This window comes from Plutella xylostella, chromosome 3 (genome assembly GCF_932276165.1).
Source record: "Plutella xylostella chromosome 3, ilPluXylo3.1, whole genome shotgun sequence".
Lineage (NCBI taxonomy): Eukaryota > Metazoa > Arthropoda > Insecta > Lepidoptera > Plutellidae > Plutella > Plutella xylostella.
The window spans coordinates 4383336-4407711 of record NC_063983.1 but is presented as its reverse complement, the minus strand read 5'-3'; the positions used below and the strand labels follow the sequence as shown (position 1 = coordinate 4407711).

The 24376-nt window shown below is 38.0% G+C and overlaps 2 protein-coding genes across 4 annotated transcripts in view; one reads left to right on the top strand and one right to left on the bottom strand.

The window, feature by feature from the left end:
• The window catches only part of LOC105380101 (histone-lysine N-methyltransferase PRDM16), a 113830-nt gene extending 104554 nt beyond the window's left edge, over positions 1-9276 (bottom strand). The window contains exon 1 of one of the 2 annotated variants that reach the window (XM_048622344.1): positions 9058-9276. In XM_048622344.1, the coding sequence (XP_048478301.1) occupies positions 9058-9094 (37 nt within the window). In that variant the 5' untranslated portion in view covers positions 9095-9276. The remainder of the gene's footprint in view (positions 1-9057) is intronic. The other variant, XM_038117085.2, reaches the window with a different exon arrangement.
• Positions 9277-21359: 12083 nt separating this feature from the next.
• LOC105380100 (protein gustavus) overlaps positions 21360-24376 on the top strand; it is a 57818-nt gene continuing 54801 nt past the window's right edge. For both annotated transcript variants that reach the window (XM_038117167.2, XM_048625557.1), the window contains exon 1: positions 21360-21616. Coding sequence is in view for 1 of the 2 variants with exons in the window: in XM_048625557.1 (XP_048481514.1) it covers positions 21544-21616 (73 nt within the window). In the remaining variant the exon portion in view is untranslated. The remainder of the gene's footprint in view (positions 21617-24376) is intronic.

Below are 24376 nucleotides of genomic sequence, written 5' to 3'. Positions count from 1 at the left end.
TATTACTTTTTATTTTGTTATTCGCTGTCATTGTAATTTCTGAACGTAACCGATCTTTGTTTTTAATAGTGCGTTTTGTTATTGCAATATTGTGTGATGTTAATATTATTCTTCTTTACATTGAAAGTTGCTAGTAGTAACTGTAACTACATAATTTTAATTTAATTGTAACTATAAGGTACTCTTATTATATTTATATATATTGATTATTGCAATATTTATATTTATTTAATAATATTTATTATACTTCTTATTATAACTAATTATATTATTTGGTATATTTATGTTTGATAGATGCAAGATCCTGGTGCATGCAGTGATGATGAATTTGGTTCCATCGTAACTTCCGATGAATTGAACAGTACAGGTAGTAGTTTTTACAGTATACCGGATATTCCGGATGTTCTTAATTCTGTTTTTTCTGACGTTAAGACAAATTTTAATGTTGTCCATATAAATGCCCAAAGTATTCCGGCACATTTTACTGATATGTTGGCATCATTTGAAAATAAAAATTTACACGCAATATTAGTATCGGAGTCTTGGCTCAAGCCTTGTCTCCCGTCTACTTCGTACGCATTGCCTGGTTATAGTCTGATTCGCAATGACCGCACCGGTAGTGGTGGCGGTGGCGTAGCTATTTATCTCCGATCGCACATTCCCTACTCAGTACTTAGTATGTCTTCTCAACCTCCACCAGGCGATGCTGGCGAACATCTTCTGATTGAAGTTACTCTATTGCACACTAAGATTTTACTTGGTGTGTACTACAGTCCCTCGTTGCGTGTGAATTTCTTTAGTTCTTTTGAAAACCTTCTTGTCAACTTCATTCCTAATTACAGTCACGTTATTGTTATGGGTGATTTTAACACCTGTCTCCTTAAAAATGACAGCAGGTCGTCTTCCTTAAAGTCTTTAGTTAAGTCCTGTAATATGGAAATCCTTCCCCTTAATGCAACACATCATTTCCCTGACTGCGTACCGTCCCTTCTGGACCTAATTCTTGTTTCTTCGGGCCAACATGTTGCTAAACACGGGCAGTGTGCGGCGACAGGTTTCTCCTATCACGATCTCGTATATTTATCATATAAAATTCGCCCCCCTAAGGCTAAGCCAAGAACGCTTCTGCTGCGCAGTTTTGGTGGAATGAACGTAGAGGATTTGCGGCGCGATGCAGTAAATACGGATTGGGCTCCTGTTCTCAGTGCATCTGGTGTTGATGAACAGGTCACCTTATTCAATTCCTTGCTCACCAAACTGTATGACGTGCATGCGCCTTTGCGACTGATTAAAGTGAAACATCTTCCGGCGCCTTGGCTCACTGAGGAGATAAAAACTTTGATCCGTGTCAAGAATGCTGCCAAATCCAAATATAAACGCCGTTCAACTGAACTGAATAAGGAGAAATACATTGCTTTACGAAATCGCTGCAACAAGGCTTGTAGGGATGCTCAACGCCGCCATATCTATCAATCAGTTGAAAATGGAGATCCAGCTAAAGTTTGGAAGTTTCTACGGTCATTGGGAGTGGGCAAGTCACGTACTGATTCCATACCTAAAGATTTAGACATTGATTCTTTGAACTCTCACTTCTCTTCATCAGCAGCCATTGACAGTGCTGTAAAAACTAGTACACTTAGTCGCCTCACGGCTCTGCCTACTCCTGACTTTCCTTCGTTTTTTCTAAGTCAATTTACCGATTGTGATGTTAAAAAGGTCATTATGTCTATCGCTTCCAATGCAATTGGCACTGACAGTATAAGTCGAAACATGATAGTACCTATTTTAGATATCATCCTTCCCATCATCACCCACATCCTAAATTCCTCCTTATCTACTGGTATATTCCCATCGTCCTGGAAAGAGGCTGAAGTGGTTCCCCTCCCGAAAAAATCCAATCCCTCCTCATTTTCTGAATACCGTCCCATATCCATTCTACCGTTCCTATCCAAAGTCCTTGAACGCCTTGTCCATTACCAACTTTCCAATTTCCTTACCCATAATAACCTGATGAATCCTTTCCAGTCTGGCTTCCGTCCTGGCCATAGCACTGTCACAGCGCTTATAAAAATCACTGATGACATCCGCCAGAGTATGGATAAAGGTCAAATCACTATCCTTTCATTGTTAGACTTCAGTAATGCCTTTAATACTGTTGACTTCGACATCCTGCTTGGAATACTTCGATCTCTTAACATATCTCCAACGGTAATCGACTGGTTTCGCAGCTATCTGCATGGGCGCCGGCAGCGTATACGCATTGAGGAGTCACATTCTCAGTGGTGTGATATCTCGGCCGGTGTTCCACAAGGCGGCGTGTTATCTCCACTACTCTTCGCAATTTTTATCAACTCCATTTCTGAAAATATTTCAGCTTCTTACCACCTTTACGCAGACGATCTCCAAATTTATAAGCATGCTTCTCCTTCAGAGCTTCCAGAGGCTGTTGCATCCATTAATATAGACCTAAATGCAATTTCAAACTGGAGTAAAAATCATGGGCTCAAAGTGAACCCCAACAAAACCCAAGTGATTCTTATAGGCAGTTCACGATTGATCTCCAACAACAACTTGCAGAATATTCCACCTATATTATTCGATGGAGTTCAAATTCCGTTCAGTGATACTGTTAAAAACCTTGGAATTTTATTGGACAAGTTTTTTACATGGGGCCCTCAGATGGAGGCCGTTAGCCGGAAGATTTTTGCGTCAGCAGGTTCACTTAAAAGGTTGCGTAATTTTCTACCTACTTCCACCAAGATCGCGTTAGCACAATCACTTCTCCTCCCTGTTCTTGACTACGCCGATGCCAGCTATCCTGATCTCACCGAGGAGCAACTAAACAAACTTGAGCGTCTTCAAAACTTTTGTATACGGTTCATATTTGGCGTAAGAAAATATGACCACATCTCCGAATACCGTACTAAACTCAAGTGGCTCCCAATTCGCTTTCGCCGGAATACCCACATTCTTTCACTTCTTTACTCTGTACTGTTCAATCCATGTACCCCAGCATACCTGAAGGAGCGTTTTGGGATGCGTTGCTCTACCCACAGCTGTACCCTTCGTTCATCGCAGAATCTCAGGCTGAACATCCCTGAACATAAAACTAAATTCTACAGCGAATCTTTTACTGTCCAGGCCACATTGTTGTGGAATGATTTACCCACACATATCAGACTTGCGCCTTCGCTAGCATCATTTAAATCCCTGCTGAATAAGCACTACAATAAATTATTATCTTTGCCAGAATAATATTTATTTATAATATATTATATATTTAAAAGTATGTATATATTTAAGTATATAAGTATGTTGTATGTAGTTTATATTACCTATTACTAGGTATAGATTAGGTATCATTTTATATAATTGTTAATTTTTCCTTTTATAAGTTATGTTTGTAATTTTTTGCACTTTCCCCTTTTCTTTTGTATAATTTCTCTCCTCCGAGGTAGTCTGGAAGAAATTACTCTTAGTAATAAGGCCGCCATTTGTACCGTCTATGTTGTGCATATTCTATTGTAATTTCTGTGTTTGTGTGCAATAAAGAATTATCTATCTATCTATCTATGGAATGGCCGGTGGAACTTTTTCATTGGCCGCGAGTAAGTAAAAAAAATATATATGTTTATTTCCTTTAAAAATATACAAGAGATGGTGATGTACTGACCCCCACACTAGGCAATGCCTGTCCCATGGACGATAAGTATACAGACTGAAGTAAGGTTTCAGTTCCTTTGTTATTTCAATCGAACACAATCAGTGCACCACATCGCTGCGTTATGAGACATTATCGTGAGTCACAGATAAGGATCCCGAACTGAGATCATCGATTTGCTTCGCTCGAATCGATTATCGAACTTAGAATGATTTATTTAAGTACTTATAGCTACAGAGTTAGGTATCATAACTTCTTACTCATAGACCTAGACATAAACCTATAAATTTATATTTCAAAATCTGTTGCTGCCATTCTTGCTTGCCTACGGAACCCTAGAAATAAAACTTAATTTAAAACAAAACATAAGCTTGTTCACTCCTATAAATCCTACAGGAGCTTTCAACTACGGATTATTTTATTGCAGCTCGATATTTGAATGCGTCCACATATTACACCTTATTGATTTCAGAAATCTAAACACTACATGACGTGGTTATTGAGCATTGAAACTCAATCTTAATTGTGCCGGAAAACAATTACAGGTGAAACAACACCAGGTTATCGAGTTTACCGAGATTACGGCGGCGAACAAAAACATCTGCCTTCTGCACTAAAACAAAATGGCGACGCACATCGGCTGGTCACCTGCAAATGGATGCCAATGTGCCCCGGCTCTGGATCACAACTCCATTCTTCCCTAGAAGTGTTTAAACTGAAATTCCACGTAATTTGACTCTCAAAGCAGAAAGCTGACCGTTTCTCCTTAAGATGTGTCGTTTATTAATTTATGGGGTCTGTTTAGTGCTGCACTCTCATCCGAGCGCCATCTGCAGGTAAGTTACGAGACTTACGAGTAGCCCGGGCACGCACACCGCTCCACCGCTGTCCAGCGACGAACAATCGATCGTAAATCAGCCTCGATAAAATTATAGGAGGGAACATAATGGATATCGCACTGAGACACTGCTGCAGCATTCCCGGCCCTACGCCCTGGGCACAGAGTCGCAACTCCCGCGACGCGTTCTGCGTAGCCTCCGCGAGATAGAGTCTATATTCGCACGTGCACAGACAAGAGGTGTTTATTTTGAGAAAGGTTCGCCGTCTCAATATAAATCTTAACATCTCCACCTTAGTTTCTTATTGGGTTGGTGACGGCGTCGATCTCGTAATTGCGAAATTCACGCTCGGTGGTGCGGTACAAAAATAAGATTATGGATTCCGCTGAGCTCCAGCGTTATTGTGATTCGAGGATCCGTCTTTAGGTGTGTCCCGGACTTTACGACGACTATTCCTGGACTGGACTTATTGAATATCTGGACTTGCGTGGTTATTTATAGCCCTGGAGCGGATAGGCGTGAAGTCCTTGTAATGAGACCGAGAGAGACCCATTTACGCAACTATTAATCGAACGGCTGAAACTCGCTGAAGTTTCGAGGAGTTAGTTATCCGCAATCGGTAATGTGACGTAACTGCGAGTTCTGGATAGAGCTAATTTGTAAACAGTTCAGTTAGTCAGGGTCTGTGCTGGCAATGTCGTCGTTACATAATGTATTTACCTGTTTCAATAAATTGATTGTTGATAGTATTATAATAGAATATACGTTGGTACTGGGTATAGATTCTAAGAACTAGACCCAATTTAAATGAAGTCAAAGTTTGAAGTGGGATAAGTAAGTTTACAGGGTGGAAAAGATGGATCAAGCAGCAATGGAAATCGCAAGACAATATTTTCATGCATAGAATATTGCTAGTCCGTGGGTCCGTGGCATGAAGCTAAGTACTTCAGCAAGTCTTCAAGAGCTCAAGAAATTGACGAAAGCAAAATGTTTATCCGAATCGATCGCGAAAAGGATCGAATTTCCCATATTGTACAGTAATCGGACTCCAACTTTACGATGGTCATAAAAGACAGGGCTCCCAAGAATACGAGGTTTTGGAACGCAGGCTTGCAATAATAGCCTTTATTGCAAAGTCATAGAGTTGTAGTTTGTGTAAGTTTGACTCTAAGATTAGGCTGACAGGGTCAGATATTATTGAATGCTGGCGAACGATTCTTATGGACACGGGGTTTTAAAGTCAACCAAGCAGTCTGTTGAATTTATTTTGTAGAATAGACATTCTATATTATGTATAATAAAAGTATTGTAATTATTTAACTTGTGACACACATGCAGGTTTATCATCATTTTGTCTTAAACCAAAACCTACACGACATATTAATACTGTACTCTATTCCATTACTTATATAATGAAGTGCTTTTGTCTAACCCTGGCTCTCTCGAATGGGACTCTTGTGCATATCCCCCAAAGTCTAAACTGCCTTCCTAGCTTTGACCACACCCCACCGCACGGTTCTACTGCAGGTTGGTGGGTTAGATGTGCCAAATCTAGATGGGCAGGTTTCTTCACGATGTTTTCCGTCACCGTAAGTCCATCTTTTAGGTATTGAAATTTAAGCATGATTTGTTCTAGTTTCAATACTTAACTGTATTTAGAAATAAAATAAATTTCATTTCAAAAGAACTAGAGAGGATATAGATAAGATACTTATTAATGGTAATTTTGTTACATAAATATTTTTCAAAAGCACCAATCGTAAAAAATATCAAGTTTACTGTTCATTATTATGACGGTTTTGATTAGAAAATGTCCCGACTTTACGGCCAAATGTAATGGGGGTTTTTATAAGTTTGTAGGGGTTCAATTGATATGAATCAAATATGCATAAGCTTATTCAAAATGTTTTTAAACCAGACTATAATATACAGATATCTGACCAAAGTTTCTATGAAAAAGATGATGAGAAGTTGAAAATGACAATCTGATTATACGATTTTAAATAGATGCTCTTTAGGTTAGTTAAGGTATAGTTTCACAAAGACCAAGCAACTATTCTTGTCATTTACATAGGCAAGTAAATGAAGAATCAAGATTATATATTTTTTTTCTCGAACCTCATGACTTGGCCTTATTTCCGCTCTACGTAAGTAGGTATATCAATATCATAATGCAGCACAAAACAATAAAGATAACCGATATCTGCCGTAGGTAGGTACTCCGCCATTTTATCGTAGACATAAACTGCGTTCAGAATAGGAATAGATTTGTTTCGAAATGCTATTAAAATTGTAACCGTCCTGTGTTTTATAAGGCATAAAAGAATGCTGATACTGGACGCATATCTATTATTACTTTCGGTTTTATCTGCTTCCGCTTACACACTCACGGGCAACGAAAAGGTTCCACTGAGAAAAGCGCCATATTACTCCTAAACGGAAAATTCTAGCTTGATTAGGCCTTCTGCAACATTGAAGTACATTTAACAGATCATCAGGATATTGCCAACTAAAAACGGTAATATTTTGTTCAAATTTAAAATTAAATGTTTAAAAAAACTGAGTTTGTTTGGTGTCGGTATTTAGAGCGGTGGTAGCTCAGTCGGGTAAGCGCCCGCATCTCACCCAAGAGATGCGGGTTCGAATCCCGGCGCTGACATGTACCAATGAGTTATTTTAACTTAAGTACCTACAATGTATACTATCGCTCTTACGGTGAAGGAAAACATCGTGAAGAAACCTGCATATCTAGATTTAGCACATCTAGATATGTGAACCCACCAACCCGCAGTGGACCAGCGTGGTGGGAAATGGTCCAAGCTTAGGAAGGAGTTTAGACCTTGGGGATATGCACAAAAGTTCCACACGAGAGAGCCAGTTGCAGGTACTTACACCCCCACAGAGAATAGAATAGGTGTCGGTATTTTGTGAGAGGAACTGAACATTGCCCATGAGTGCAATTATAATGGTTTAAAATTTGCCTCCCGAAAAACTTTTGGGTTCACGAAGGAGCCTCCAGGAGACTGCTCTAAGAGCATCTTCGAGTGACGTATCACCTGCTCCTTGTGTGCGTCCAGCGTACGCTGGGCTGTCAGAGACTCACGACAATCTGACCGGCCAATCTTAGGGCCACTTGCACAAATATATTAAATCTAGATTTAGTGTCAAATCTCGATTTAAGAAACGTCAACCCATACAAATTTATGGCCTAAATCGAGATTTAACACTAAATCTAGATTTAATATGTTTGTGCAAGTGGCCCTTAGTGTTTTAAGTTTAGGTAGGAACTAGGTATATTAGTGTTAGTCATACACAGTCAGAGAGCCACAAAAACAAAATTGAATTGAATGCATCACGGTTGCCGTGGCAAAATCTTAGCTTTGGCGTTTGTCATCCACACGATAAGAAGAAGACTAGATGTAATAGACAAGATTAAGGTATAATTCAGATAATTTTCTCTCTTTTTAACCGACTTCAAAAAAAGGGGGAGGTTTATATATATATATATATATATATATATTTTATGTTATATGAACTAAGGGACTCAAAATGTTTTAAGTTTAGGTAGGAACTAGGTATATTAGTTAAAGTGCCGGTGACATATAGGTATAATAATAGTCTTATTTTAAAAATATTTATATAGCTTTTACAAGACTGAACAGCTGAAATGCTCTTATTTTATAATTAAGTCAAAAAAATATAACGTTTGTACACAAAACATCTTATTCAGGTAAGTAATGTTAAACGTTTATAAAAATAAACATTATTGTCAGAACATCTTTTATTTTTTTGTACTCGGTTAAAAGCAACAAACACTCAAAAGCATTCTCATAAAAGAACCGCCTGTAAAGTTTCCCATCCAAACAAAAGCTTTCAATACATACCCACATTACATTAGGTACTAAAGTAAATAATGAAAAGCCTCAACGCGCATCCAATGACATTTGTCAGTACCGGGACCATCCCTCTGTGTTCGTTAACACTTCAAACTACACCGTACCACCGAGGCATAGAGTTGATTTTGAAACGGGGACAGCGTAGGATGCCCCACGCTATCTTGTCAGGCGGGGGCGGCGTCGACCAATGAGAGCGCAGGGAGAGCGCATCACACTGTCATGTCCCTTCCTACTCTCTGCCCATCGTGAAATTCTATTTTCAAAAGTTTGGAAGCGTTCAGAAATGTTGATAGGCATGTAATAGGTCCTATATATTTTTGTCTGTACAAGTTTCAGAAAACAAAATAAGTAGTATAAACAAGGTTTATTTAGATTTTCAGCAACTAGAAAAAGTTTCAGCACCTATATTTTGATCTCCATGAAGTAACGGTTTAAATTTCTTATTTGGTAGATGCTTTTAAAGTGAACAGTGACTAGATGCTCCATTAAAGTTTAAAAATATTATGAAACTTCATGGATTTCCTTCCTCTTAATGACAGCTGTCACAGAGGCCAACTTATTTTAAGAACTTTCTACCTACCTCTAGGTCTGCGATTGCTGCATACCTAAAACTTTATAGCTCTATATTCTGAGCGTGTCAACAAAGTAGCCGGTTACTTACCCTGCTGCAGCCGCCTGGCGACCGCCTTCGACCGCATCGCGTCCTCCACGACTGTCCGTTTAAAAATTAACCGAATATCGATAACACTGGCCGGTAAAGAAGTTTTTCGAAAAGTTTTCTTTCTGGTTTGAAAATGGAACGCGCGGAAAACGGAGCAGTGCGCCGAAGCGCTCGTCCCGGGGAGGGGAGGGCGGGCTGTCAGTCGCGCGGTTCGCTGGACACTGCGCCGCTCCACGCGGGAAAGCGGTTTCCACGCGGCACAAGCCACGATGACCGCTGTCTTGAGTCGCGGCCCGGCTACTGTCAATCGACGAATGAATTAAGGGTGACTTGACGCCGGTTAGGTAACGTGGTACGCTAATCACCTGTAACATGCGAGTGTGGGGAGGCGATTTTTCAAGTTTTTTTCTTTATGACACAGTCTTAGATATGAGTTATTATTGTCCACTGCGGTTATATTTTTTTTGTCTTTTACAAACAGATTTTACAAAATTTAGTTTAAGTTACTTAAACAGACCGCTAGTAACATCTGGGTTTAGTAATTTATTCTACTTTATAAGCTACTAAGCAATATCCATATCCATCCGAATCAAAACAACACTAAGATTATACTACCTCCCTTTATACTAGCTACGAGGCGTATGAACGGGGCATTGTCCTATCAATCCAGGCAGCTGGCGATAGCGTTGCCATTGCCATGACAACCAGTGATTAGGCTAATATGTTACTGCCTGGGCCTACCTACATTACAAAAAACAAGAATTACCAATCTAGAATCCTTTAAATTAATAAATTTTTGAAAACACTTGCTACGATTGCTACGCCGTAGCACTCGTAGCATTTTTTTAAGTAATTATATATTTTTTTAAACAACCTTTTTTTTTCTTTAATTGTAAAGCGTAATACAAAATTAAATTTAAGGTAGGTTTTCGACTTAAAAAACATAAGTTACAAACAGAAAAATTTCAGCAATCATAGATTAGGACAAAAAATATAGGCAGGCAAAATAATTGTTAGGAAACACGCCTCAGAATTGAGATAAAGTTAAATTTCTAGTCGAGTTTCTACATGCTTTTAGGACTGATATATATAGTCAAAAAATTGCCTTTCCTGTTGAAGTTAACGTACAAAAATACTTATTCGTTAAATATTTATTTTATTACCAATAGTTGGCCAGATAAATTTGTTTCAACCGCATACCTTAGTCCAAGGATGAAGAAATTCAAGAAAGTTTACAAGATGGCAGCGTCTCTCCGCCCGATGTGTGGAGAACAATGGCGGACATTTGATACCACTCGTAACTCGCAGTGCTGCCAACCAAACAGGTTTTTGAACCAGCTATTGCTAAGATTCTGGACTCAAGTGGATATTGTATTTTTTTAATAATCTTTCAGAAGTCTTGTTGGTGTTGAGAAGTTGGGAGGATTTTGAATCCTGTCATTGTTTATATTCTTTATACAGGGTGTTGCAAAAAGGGTATACTAAGCCGAAACCTACCTGTGCAGCATGGTATATCTAAGCCCGAAAATGAAATCAGAATTTCAAAATTTTTGCAACACCCTGTATATGTATTCTTCGGGATATTTTAGTTAGGTACATAATTCCTCTTATTATTTAAAAAATATTCCGTTAAATATTCCGTTACTTACAAACGAAGATTTCCAAGGACCTAAATTTACAATACCTTCAAAAATATTTTACAGTAAGTACTTTGAAATAAAATTAAAAGAGGAAAAACTAGAATTCAACAACTTCCCTCAAAAGATAAGAATAACAAGGCAAAAGCAAAAACTTCGCAGCCGCATTCCTACGAGTATCAGGGTTCCGCATCTCAAGACATAAAGAGAACCCTGAAAACTTTCTATTTTTTTCAGCAATAACTTTTGGCAACTCTGAACTGGGGTTAGAATAAAACACCACAAGCGAAAGTTTAATTTTAAGAGTTATATGCTTACTTTTATTTCCACACCATAAAGGTTGACTGGAAGAAATCGCGTTTAGGTGATAAGTCCGCCTTTGTATATATATACTTGTATTGTTTTTTCTACTTTTACTTTAAACTATGTAATTTGTGTATACAATAAAGTGTTTAAATAAATAAGTAAATAAAAATGAAGTTTTCTGTCTTGGTAAGTACTTTTATGCCAGTATCTATGTGTTGATTATAATTATACCTAGATATACTTATAAAACTTAAAGTTACCCATAAGTTACCATATCCATCTAGAAAAAACCGGCCAAGTGCGAGTCGGGCTCGCGCACAAAGGGTTCCGTAGCAAATTACAGTTAAATCAACCTATCTCAAAAACTATAAGAGATACTTTGATCAAACCAAAAATCGTTGAAAGAGTTAATTAGCATGCATCACCTCTATTTTTTTTAGAATTTTATACCCCGTAGTTATAAAAATAGAGGGGGGGGGACATACTTTTTACGACTTTGAGAGCTGATATCTCAAAAACCGTTCACTTTAAGAAAAATGTTTTTTAGAAAACTTTATATCATTTTAAAAGACCTTTCCATTGATACCCCACACGGGTATGTACATCGAAAAAAAAAATTTCATCCCTCAGTTACATGTATGGGGGGCCCCACCCCCAATTCTTTTTTTTACTATTTAGTGTCATATTTTTGTAGCGGTTCATACAACACATATTCCCATCAAATTTCATCACTGTAGTATTTATAGTTTCCGAGTAAATCGGCTGTGACAGACGGACAGACGGACAGACGGACATGACGAAACTATAAGGGTTCCGTTTTTGCCATTTTGGCTACGGAACCCTAAAAAAGAAGGTATAGTGGCAGCAGGCCGGCCATATATGCCGAAGAACTGATGAATGGTGGACAAAGTGTGAGGCCTATGTAAACGATTACGGGATGATGATGATATAAATAAAAATCAATTCATGTTCGTTAAACTCGCTAAAACGGCTAGATTTATTTGATGAATTTAGGATTCTCGCGAAGCATAGTTCGTTAGCACAGCTCGTTGATCTTTAAAATTATGAAAAACCTAGAGACACTCAGATTCATCCGACAGACGCAATACCTATAAAAAATCACAACCACTAATTCTACAACTCTACCTATGGCAAAAAGGCTTTATAAAGAGCACGGCAGAACAGAATTGGCTGCAAAAGGCAAACATCTGCGTGACAATACCGCCGCATGTGCTTACAAAAAGGCCTCGGGGGGTAAAGGGGGGTTTATGTCCTGAAGGGGAGGGGGCATCTATGTCCTAGATAGCGCGAGTGTGCAGACGTTGGTTTATGTTTAACACGTATGTGTGCGGGTAGCTTTATTTTTTATGGTTACTGTAAATTGTAAAAGTTGTGTGTTTAGTTTGAGATAGGTATGTACCTAGATAGTGATTTTTGTGTGATTGGGACTTTTTGGCGCTGGAAATTATTGCGACGTAACTTTATAATGAATCCGAAAGATTGTTTTCCTAATGTATGAGTGTACCTAACTTTGAATTCATCCGATCAATAGGTTATATTCTCATTTGATTATAATTTCAGCACTAGGTACCTACTAAACTATAAGACGCAGCTCTATGGTCAACTGAATTCCATGCTAGTTTTACAAAAATAAGAAATTTTGCTTTTAACTGCCTCTTTAATTGATATACTTACTTAAGTTTATTTTAACTAACAACTTAATAAAAATAAACCATAAAGCAAGTAATTCATTCATACTACCTACACTTATAAAACTATAAAACAGATCATAGACAGCGATATTTTTAAAAGCCAACACGAAAAAGCTCTCCACTTTAATATTCATACAAACAATAAAAACCACCGTCGCAAGCACATGCAACGTCAGATTGGAGCCGAGAATAGACTTCAGCGAACTTGCGAAACGGCTGTCTAAGGCTTCCCGCGCTTACAGAAGCCCACCCTTTGTTCAGCGCTGCGACGCACAGCGTACCTTCAGTACAAACGAAACGACGGAAAGGTCGCCGTATCGACGACTATCGACTAAAGAATGTATCCGACCCACCCGCCACCCGCCGGGGAGGCAGTAAATATGATTATCAGTAGGGGAGGCGCTACCGCCTAATCATATTCTCTGCAATTTACATAAATATTAGCTTCTTGCCTGTCGTGACACAGCGGTCAAGCGAGGCACGACACTGGCTCTTCGTAGTTTTAATGGCGTCGTAAGGTCGATCGTAGATATGACGACGTTGTGTCGGTCTTTGTCTTTTTTATGAGTGATTAATGCGAGGGCGCATGCATATTCAAAAAAGGAATAGCGTGTCAATTTATTTTTCTTTTTTCGTAGCAGGCCAGTACTGATTATCTGGAAACCATAGAGTAACTTTTTATATCTGGAAACGTAATGTGGTGTGCGTAGTGACAATTATTGTTGTTAGTAAGGAGGTTTTGTTTTAATTAGATTATGAATTTTGGTTGGTTACTGTAAGTAGGCTAGCTTGGCTTTTTAAGGCCTTATCATGAGTAAGTACCTAATGGGTCAAAGCATAGCATGAACTAAGTAGTTAAGCCTTCTAAAGCTTACCTACTTAAATACTTCAATGTTACTAAGTAGGTTTAAAAGGTGCATGATAATGTAGTAAGTAAGGCTCTGGTTATGTATCTAATCCAAACCTATACATTATAGGTAGGATATGTAAATTATTACTCACCAAGCTTATTATCCATTTTAACGAGTCACCGTTGAATTAGAGTCTTCGTTACAATCTAAAGCAAGCAAACCTAAGCCCTAACCCTAGTCTACCCTACTTAGCCAAGATTAGAATCTTAACCTCCTTACAAGGCTATAACAGATCGTATCTGTAAACTACAAGAATCACTTAACAAAACATTTTTCTTGTACCCCTTTGTCCTCATCAATCATTCAACTTCATCCCTTCTTGCAAACGCAAACAATCAAGATACAGCATTATTAATTACAAAAACGTACACGAGAAAGTCCTGTTTACGTTTCCTATAAATTACAGGCCAGATGTTAAACATACTTCTAACAAACCCCAAGTATCCTGCAAAGCCACCCACAGAATTTCCACTCAAACCGCAAACAAAATTTACAGGAAAACTCCGCCATTTTGGATCTAAAACGTGCAGACGGAAGTGCGGAAGTCAAGCGACCATCTCTGTACATCCGCCTTTTCAAATTTGGAACGTAGTTTTTCAAACATAGCTAGAGCTCTAGCTACGAAGATTCCCGGTAGATTCGGGTCGTCTCCTTGACTCTCCGTTTCCCGATCTGAATTACTCCTTCTGCAGTATACCTACGGTTTATATTCGTCCAAGTAAGGCTCTCACTTACGTCGTTTGGGGAGGAAGTCGATGTGATATGATATCAAGGCGAGACAGAGAGGGACAGTATGGCGCAGACTCCTCGGCAGACGTCGCGGTTGCCATGGCAACGCATCGATTGAGCCCCTCCCCCCTCGCCCCTCCCGTATCCAGGTCAGATCTGGAGGCTGCAGTAATGTCATTACTGATGTTGCTACTTGCTTACACACCTATATGAAATTGCGGTTTAGTTATGAGCTTTTAGATGTAAACTTGACAAAATTCAAAGTTTTTAACGTCCTGTTGCAGGAAGCTTTTAGTCGGACTAAGAACTAAAATACATAATAATACCGTTAACTTTATGCTGTAGTTAGGTAGTTTATATTATAAAGGAAGGTTGCAATAAAATTTACAATCGAATTTGATTTAGAGCCGTGGTGTAACGAATAAGATGTCTATCCTCGAAAGAGACTGGCCCCCCCAACACAGGGTATCCTAGTGGGGGAGCTAGGGATCTTAGTTTTACTAACTTGTACTCTTTTTCGAATCTAATAAAGAAATTTATTATTATTATTATTATTCGTGAGGTCGTAGGTTCGAATCCTGCCATGTACCAATGAATGCTTTAGAAATAAAGGAAACGTGAAGGAAAAAATCGTGCGGAAACCTGCACATCTAGTTTTTTTTTCACTAGTCGGTATTTTCATTGACTATAATACCCCACTCTAATTTTCTTTTAAAAATGAGTAGCATTAAAATCTGCCCACTTGTTTTGAGGCTTCCCTGCTGTGTCAAATATACTGACAGATAGTATTATAATACTATAATATAGTAAAAAGGTATACAAAACTATCAAATATATTTTATAGTTTTGTGTATTTTTTGTTTAATAAGAATAAATCGCTTGTAAATTGAATAATATTATTGGAAATTACTTAGGTACTGCTCTATTTTTTAATATCATTTCACCGCTCCGTTCATACAAAACCGAATTTTAGCTTCAGCCAACAACTTTATAACCACTTTCATGATAATTTACACTGAAATGCTGTTTCGAGGGCAGACTTTGATGTCCGAGCGACCCAATTTCTATCTCAAAGACAGAGTGTAGGCATATCAAAGATTTTCCCTTTGTCGAGTGCAGGTAATAGGCCTTCTCGAGAAGTAAGCTACCCTACCTCACTTCCTTTGACGTGGCCAAAGAAATGAAGGCAATTTAAAAAGGTAAGGTCTTTGTTGTGTGTGTGTGTGTGTGTGGGTGTGCGTGTGTGTGTGTAAGAAGGATAGGTCAAGCGCGGTTGTGTTGGTGTAATTTCTGGAAGTGGAAGGAAGTTCAGATAGGATTTATTTGGAAATTTCGTAGCTTTTTTACTGAATTATTGAGATCACAATGGTTATTCAGGTATGACTTATAGGTACTTGACTTATTCACCTATGTCCCTTGGACGGGGGCGTCCACAGAGACCGTCCATCGCAAGCAGTCTAGGGCTTCGCGTTTGACTTCACTCCAAGGCTTTCAATCCAATTTTTCGACGGTGGAATGGCGTAGTGGTTAGTGGCCCTGACTGCTATGCCGAAGGTCCCGGGATCGATTCCCGGCTGGGGCAGATATTTGTTTAAAGACAGATATTTGTACTCGGGTCTTAGGTGTTGATATTTATATTTAATATGTATCTATCTATGTATTTGTGTAGATATATCAGCTGCTGTCCGATACCCATAACACAGGCTCTGCCTAGCTTGGAGTCGGATGGCCGTGTGTGAAGATGTCCCCACATATTATTATTATTATTAATGCCTGTTTAGATATTGGTATAATCAGAATTTCTTCAGAGGGTGCGGCCTCTATCTGTACCTCCACTTTACTATACCTAATTATTTTAACAGTGTTACACATTATAATTAATATTTCTTTTTGCCACTTAGATGATTTGATTACAGTGCAGATTAAAAGTTCAAAATTCGAAATTGAATTTTTTATTGTTTATCTCTCATCTGCAGATATGGAAGGTAAATCCAACAAATTAGCATTAGCATCCTGTGAACCTCCTGTAAACATTTAGGTACTTTCAGGTACCGTTAACAACAACCAAAAAACAACGAAAGAAACATGCCACACCATAGAACAATTCAACACCTTCTCTTTATGAAAAGTAAATAAGAACTCATACAAAATACCTAACTAAAACAAAACTTCCACAAAATACCACCGAATTTCTTTTGTTTGCCTGAAAAACCTAAATGCGCATTATTTTTTGTTTCGATAGGTTAAAGCCTCAGGTTCCCGTGAGAGAAGAATTATGTTCCTTGCTCAGGATGGTCACTCTCTAATTACATAATATGTAGGTACTTGGTTGTACTAAATGTTCTCTCAAATCTGTAAAACTTCGTATCAAATGCAGCAAAAGTGGCCCAAAATGTAATGACCCCACCATTAAAAACCAAAATCTTGCTGTAAATAAACCTACAGTCCTACTAAGTTTTACAGAGCTGTCATGCAATCGGAACGAGAGTGGTGTTTTTTCTTTTTCACACTCTAGGTATCTATTTAGCTGAGTGCCAAATTTCGTTAGAGCATAATTATTTCAGTTTGTTGTAGGTATATTTGAGTAGTTGGTTGACGGCGTCTTTTAAAAGCAACTACAGTCATAATAAATTTAAGTAGGTAGTTAAATAAATGGCGGAGTAATCGGTGAACATACATAAAAAAATAATAGGTACATACAGACGAATTGAGAACCTCCTCCTTTGTTCGAAGTCGGTTAAAAAAAGGGCATCCAATAGTGATTGTTTATCCACTTCCTATATATTTTTTTTATCGTAAAGCGTACATTTGTCGTAAAAGCGCCACCTAGGCTCTTGTAATCAAACTAATTAAAGTCAACATGACGTCTTACGCCATCTAGGAAATATTTTAGACATTACAACGCCAACACACTTTCTCTGTAGTTCCGTTTTATTTTGCTGGGTGTCACTAGTAAATCCACTGTTTTATCTTATAGGGCTTGATCAAAATGAGTTCAAATCATAATCTATCGTTTCAGTGTAAACTATTTAAATATTATTGTTAAAGCCAAACCAGGAATATAAAAACCCTCGCCATATTGCGGAAAAGCAGTAGAACTTTTTTCTTGCACTGGTATCACAAAGTGTCATAATCCGAAAAATGTCATTTGTCTATTGCTGTCAAACTGTGGTGCTGTCAATGCGTAGTGTTTATTATAGCTTTTGTGAGTTTTTTGTGTTTCTAAATGCCGAAAACTATCCATAGCCGTGAAAGGAAACTAATTTACCACATACACAAGTATTTATCGGAGTAATAGTCCGTGGGATTGGACTTTATTTCTCTTGATAACATAACTGATGCTATTGTCAAAATGACTTGTAGGTATATAGTATAGTATGAGCAAATAAATTGGCAAATTTTTAAGCTATTACTGTAGTTTTTATTAACTACATTGAAATAATTGAAACAGAAATTGAAAAATTGATTATTAATCTTGGTGGCAGTGAAAGCGACTCATCAAGGGACGGCTATTCCGAGACATCTGAAATATATGAATACCTACATATCAAATCGGTTGAATATTTAGGTTCTTATTTTGACTGATTATACCTACACATATTTTAGTTCTGCATGCAAACCTGTAAGAGGCTAAGATGTACCTACTTTATTTCGAATTCCTGTGAATGTGAAAATATTAAGCCACTTACTCTTGTCTTTTGAATGCTTAAAACCATTTCAGCAAATACGCCTTTAGGTCATTTTATCTATTTTCAAATTGACGTTAATGAGTACCTACAAGGTAAATACCTACACAACTGTAATATAAATGTGGGTGTGCACGATGTTTTCCTTCACCGTTAGACTGTTAGTACACGTCATGTTACTTAAGTTCCAAAGAACCCATAGGGTATATCCTCTCACTGAGCTACTCACACTCTTTTCAAAATAAATCATAAATAATGGACAACATTTCAAAAAACTAAAGCTGCTATAAATCGAAAACCATTTCGAGATTTAGCTCTCAAGGCCACAAAAAAAATGTTTTTGTATTTTTTGGATGTATCATTTTCGAGAAAATCATAAAATAGTAAAAAAGTGCTGATGACGTCATGCATCAGGTGTGATGCATTTTGATGATCAAAGCCTATAGATTTAAAAACGAAGTAACTGTCACTTTAATTTTTGATTGACGTTGACGTTTTATCGAGTCGTTGTTGTTTATTTGGGTCATTTTCATAAATTCTGTTTACTATTCTTCTGACTATTTTTTTTATTTATCATATAAAATGGTTAGTACTTATTAAGAGATGACCTCTATTTAATATGTCCCAGAGCATGCCACCGCCTACATAGCTGAAAAAATGCTTCTGCTTATTTTTTTACATGATAAGTACCTACTTTGTATAAATTTTCACAGAACTATCATATATATGTCGCAGCCGGATCGTATAATCCGCCGTATTACATTATGGCTAGCCACATTACAAGACAAGGCCTCTTTGTAATGCGGCGGATCAACGTTTAGCCGTATTGAATACGGCTGAATGAAAATGCGCCGGATTGTATTCGACATCATACGTCATTCAATATGGCTGGCCGTTATGTAATACGGCGAGAGATTAGCCGCCGCATCAAAAGATTTTAGTTTCGTTTTTTAACACCCGTAGCGCTGCTTGACATAACAACAATAATGGCGTTGGATACAGATATTTGATGATGATTAAAACAAAGAAATCGTGTTAAATGTGTTAGTAAACAGTGACTTCCAGAAGAATTTTCACGTGAAATTAAATAATATCTATTCCGATCAATGCGGAACAGTGAAAAACGTACAAAAGTTATAACGCACATCAAACAGCTAAAGTGACCATGGATTCTGCTAGTCGGCGGATTTCCACACAGTATTACTGGGTCAAAAAATATAATTGTGGCCGGCAAAGATTATTTGATCTTGAAGAGACTGCGACTAGGTAAACGTAGTGTGGGACGCCCTCCGGCTAGATGAAATGACGACTTACGAAAGTTGGTTGGTTATGATTGGATGTGGAAAGCTATAGATCGCATCCAGTGGTGTGCTTTGGGAGAGGCCTACGTCCAGAAGTGATGATGATGATGAAGAATAATAATTTCGGAGATCCTACCATCCGAGTAGTGCCCATGCACAGTATTTTTATACACTAACGGAAGTCCATATGATAGTATATTTACTCTATTATGATTAGAAAATGTTTGTCAAACTACCGAAACCGCAAAATTCCTTCAGCAGTAATAAATGGCATGCTTAGTATGGACATGGTCACCCTATAATTTAGTAGTAGTACGATGCGGCTAAACGTGGGCCGCCGTATTGAAGAACGTATCGAAATGACAATCCGGCTAAACGTTGATACGCCGTATTACAAAGCGGCCCTGTCTTGTAATGCGGCCAGCCGTAATGTGATACGGCGGATTATACGATCCGGCTGCGACATAAATACATTTACATCAGAAATATCAATGTCATTTGAAAATGACCCATTTGTTGGTTGGCATGTAAACAAAGTTTAAATGTCACTTGTCAGTGTCATTTATGTTTTTTTTGAGAATAAGGCAATAGACAAAAATAAAAATTGAGCCTAATATGTGATGTCACTTCCGGTTTTAAAATAATTAACTTTAAAGTTAAAAATAACATGCAAAAATTCATGTATATACAAAATAAAAAAATACGGGTCCTATAATTTTTTATAACCTTTCCGAATAGCTAATAAAAATATAGGGTAAAGAAAATGAAATGTTGTCCATTACAATTATAAATTTGAGCATCGCCAATTCACATTGGTATGACTATACTTAGTGTTGCAGTCCTCAACGCGAATGTGGCGCTCTTAATACAGGGTTTTTATATTCCTGGTTTGGCTTTACATTGTAAAATCATCTTGTATGTATTAGGTTTGTCCATAGATTTTGATAATATTCTTTTTACATTTTTTGAAGATTATTAAACAATTTGTTGACCCTAACGACGGATTTTTATTCATACAATCAAACAGCTAAAGTAAAACTATAAAGTCCTGAAAACGGAAGTGGATTCTAACTAATTGGCCATGCCAACTTTTTGAACAAGAATGAAATGCTTAAAACCGTTTCGAGGAATATGCTTCCAGTACAATTTCTGGTCATCAGATTTTAAATTAGGTCTCTATTTTTTTAATTATTCAATAAAATCTAATAACCTTCATTTGTCCTTTCTATGACGTCACATTAGGATCATAGAGTATAATATACATACTGATTAGGATATATGCACAGAATGCATTTGCCTACAAAACAAAAGTAAACGTCAAACGTCAATAAACGCAAACCTCATGTACTCTGTGAACCTCACAGCCCGTGTCACCCGTGTGCACAGAGTAGGTGCCCGTGTGTTTATTTCTTTTTATTGATTTAATTTATTTGATATAATTTATTTTCTACCTTGTTTTGAATGTCTACTACGAATAAATAATAACCAGTGGATACTACAATGACAACAAGAACAGAGATAGTATTTCTTCAGTGAGTATTATTGCTTCACAGAGTATTATTTGTAGGTTAAGAGTTAGATGACAGATGACAATGACATTCTAGCTCACTGACGTAAGTGACACTTGCTTTTTTTGTGGCGCAGGCAAAGGCACCAATATTTTAGTACGTTCTGTGACGTCATACATCCATTCAGCCGGCCAAATTTTAAAATTATATTAAAAATAGTTGTAATGAATAAAAATCAAAAATAACGAAATTAGTTTCTTAAAATGGTCTATATTTTCAAAATAAATTATAAAAAATACATATCATAAATTGGTAGCATGGCCAATTGTTACATACCGCATATAATCGATGTATTATAGTTATTAATAAGATTTTAAAAAATATTTAATTGAACGCTGATATGTATTAGTAATGACATTGGCATAATCGATAGATTATGATTTAAAAATGAGTCTATGATTAGACATCACTCGTGACAGTGCACTGTTTTACCGACGAATTTAGCAACTTGGATTGGCTGTTCGAGTGCACGCATGCGCGTCGTATTTTTTCTTCTCTTTTTTTTATTGGTTTGTTTTATGTCATGTCCGGACCCTCGCTTGCAATACCCCGCTTGTGTATTTTTAGTTCTAAATAAAGTTTAGGTGATAATCTTTCGATGGTAGAAATAGTTAACAAATTATTTATAGTATTGTGATGATAAGTGCTGTGAATAACTGTAATCAGCGTTGGGAAACTAAGGCGGCACCGTGGAGTCACGTAAACGAAGGTAAAAAAATGTTCTCATTGTTCGAATCCTATAGAGACGCTTTGCACCATCCGAGAGAAACATTGGAAATCGATATAGTAAAGCTCAAATAAATAGGTAAATTATTTCACCCCAAGCTATAAGCCCATTATTGCAACTTGCAGACAAAATAGTTTCATGGAATGGATATCATGGATTTTCCTAAGTCTACGCAGAAAACTAATCTGCTGGTAAACCCCTTGACGATTCGCATTCATAACAATTAAATCTTAAAAACAAGACCTACATGAGTATTTATTTTCTGGTTAAACAAGATTTATTCTATCTTCTGCCATCAACAATAACAAATAGTTTTCTAAAGAAGTTATTCTCATTTAGTTTTGAGCCCAAGAAAGGTACTAAATAAGTATTAGCATCCACATAAATTAACGTAGTTCGTTTTATTAAAAATAAATTCTGCTGCTTACTACATGTCATATGAACAAATAATTTCAGAAATTATTCACATCAGAGGTAGTGTAGGTACCTATAAACATTATGCCATTGCCATGTTTCAGTTCTTACCAAATATTCAGTTACTAGTGACCTGAGTCACATTCACATCAGATAGCTTTTAACTTGCACCTTCATCATTGTAGAGTTTTACCCCAGGGTCTCACCTAATTTTTCATCATCAGCTTGTTATTGTTATCTGCTGGACAGAGGACTGTCTCAAGGAGCACCTATTCTATTCTCTGTGGGGGTATAATTTCCTGCACCTCGATCTCTCAACTAGAACCTTTGTGCATATCCCCTAGGTCTAAACTGCCTTCCTATGCTTGGACCATTTCCCACCATGCTGGTTCACTGCAGGTTGGTGGGTTCACATATCTAGATGAGCTAAATCTAGATACACAGGTTTCCTCATTATGTTTTCTTTCACCGTAAGAGTGATGGTATACATCGTACTTAAATTCAAAGAACTCATTGGTTCATGTCAGTGCCAATATTCGAACCCGCACCTCTGGCTTGAGAAGAGGGCTCTTACCTGACTGAGCTACCACTGCAGGAGCACCACAACACAATGTCCTCAGCCTTCGTTGTCCTGTCACTACTTGACTACCTGTCTCAAGATGTAGATCCAGCTGGCCAAACGACATTCAACATTGGTCTCAACTCGAACAATTGTGTTACGCCACTGGTCATAGCTTCTTGGGCTTATAATTATGTTATGACCAGTCCAGAACAGTTAGTCTAAGTTATTTTGCTATGCTTATGAGTTCTGTATATGTATTGTATTTGCCCGATGGTACTTATATTGAGCCGACCTAGCAATGTCGTGTAACCTTTTGTTTCCCCTACTTAAAAGAATCTGGGAGTCAGAAGAAATACCGAGGGAATGGAAAGAGGGATACATTGTCAAAGTACCGAAAAAGGGAAGCATGTCAGACTGTAACAACTATCGGGGAATCAGCTTACTGCCGATGTGCTCCAAAATTCTAGCGAAAATCCTGCTACAGCGTATGGCAACGGTGATGGAACCAAAATTCAGAGATGAACAAGGAGGCTTCCGGGTAAACCGCTCCTGTACGGACCAAATAAATGTCTTGCGTATAGTGATTGAACAATGCAGAGAGATGCAAAACGAAGTCTATGCTCTGTTTGTAGATTTTGAAAAAGCGTTCGACACTATACAATGGGATACTATGTGGAAAGTACTTCGACAGAAGGGCGTACCAGGGAAAATTATAAATCTGGTCCGAAACTTGTATGTTGGCTCCACGTGCAGAGTGATACATCGTGGACAGCTGTCTGAAGCTATAAATGTATCTGCTGGAGTTAAACAGGGATGCCTTATGTCACCGTTCCTCTTTCTTGTCGTAATAGACGAAGTGATGCGCAGAGTGGTTAAAGATAAGGAAAGAGGCATACCTTGGCGCCCAAACCGTGACCTCGAAGACATTGATTATGCCGACGACCTATGCTTACTATCCGCAAGCCGGGAGGATCTACAGCAAAAGACCTTGGACTTAGTCACAATATCTGCCGAATATGGAATGCGTGTCAACGTGTATAAGACCAAAGATATGCGAATAAACACAGACGACATAGAACCCATTCAGATTAATGGCAAGAACATAGAACAAGTGGAAAAATTCTGCTATCTCGGTAGCATGATAGATCACAACGGAGGCACGGATATTGACGTCGAGGCGAGAATCAACAAGGCACGAGCAGTGTTCGGACAACTGAAGAACTTCTGGCGTTCCAAGAACATCAACCGTAACACCAAAATCAGGATCTTTAACTCCAACGTAAAAACTGTCCTCTTATACGGGTGCGAGACTTGGTTTGTGCGTAAAGATATTTCCCACAAGCTTCAAGTTTTTATAAACAAGTGCTTGCGACAAATTCTGGGAATATTTTGGCCACGAACCATCAGAAATGAAGACCTTTGGACTCTCACAAACCAGAGACCTACGCATTTAGAGATCCTCGATCGAAAATGGCGCTGGATAGGTCATTCTTTGCGGCAGGAGGACTCTCGCCTCACAAAGCAGGCCCTAGTGTTTGCCCCGCAAGGAAAAAGAAGGATAGGGCGCCCAAGAATAACTTGGATAAGGACATTAGCCCAGGAGATCAAGTCGATCAACATGAGCTGGCCAGAAGTTGTGGCTGCTGCCTCTGATCGTCAGAAGTGGAAAGCTGTAGTTGCGGCCCTATGCTCCACTAGGAGTTAAAGGACTTAAGAAGAAGAAGAAGACTTATATTGAGTAGGAGGGAGTGTATTATTTTGTATTA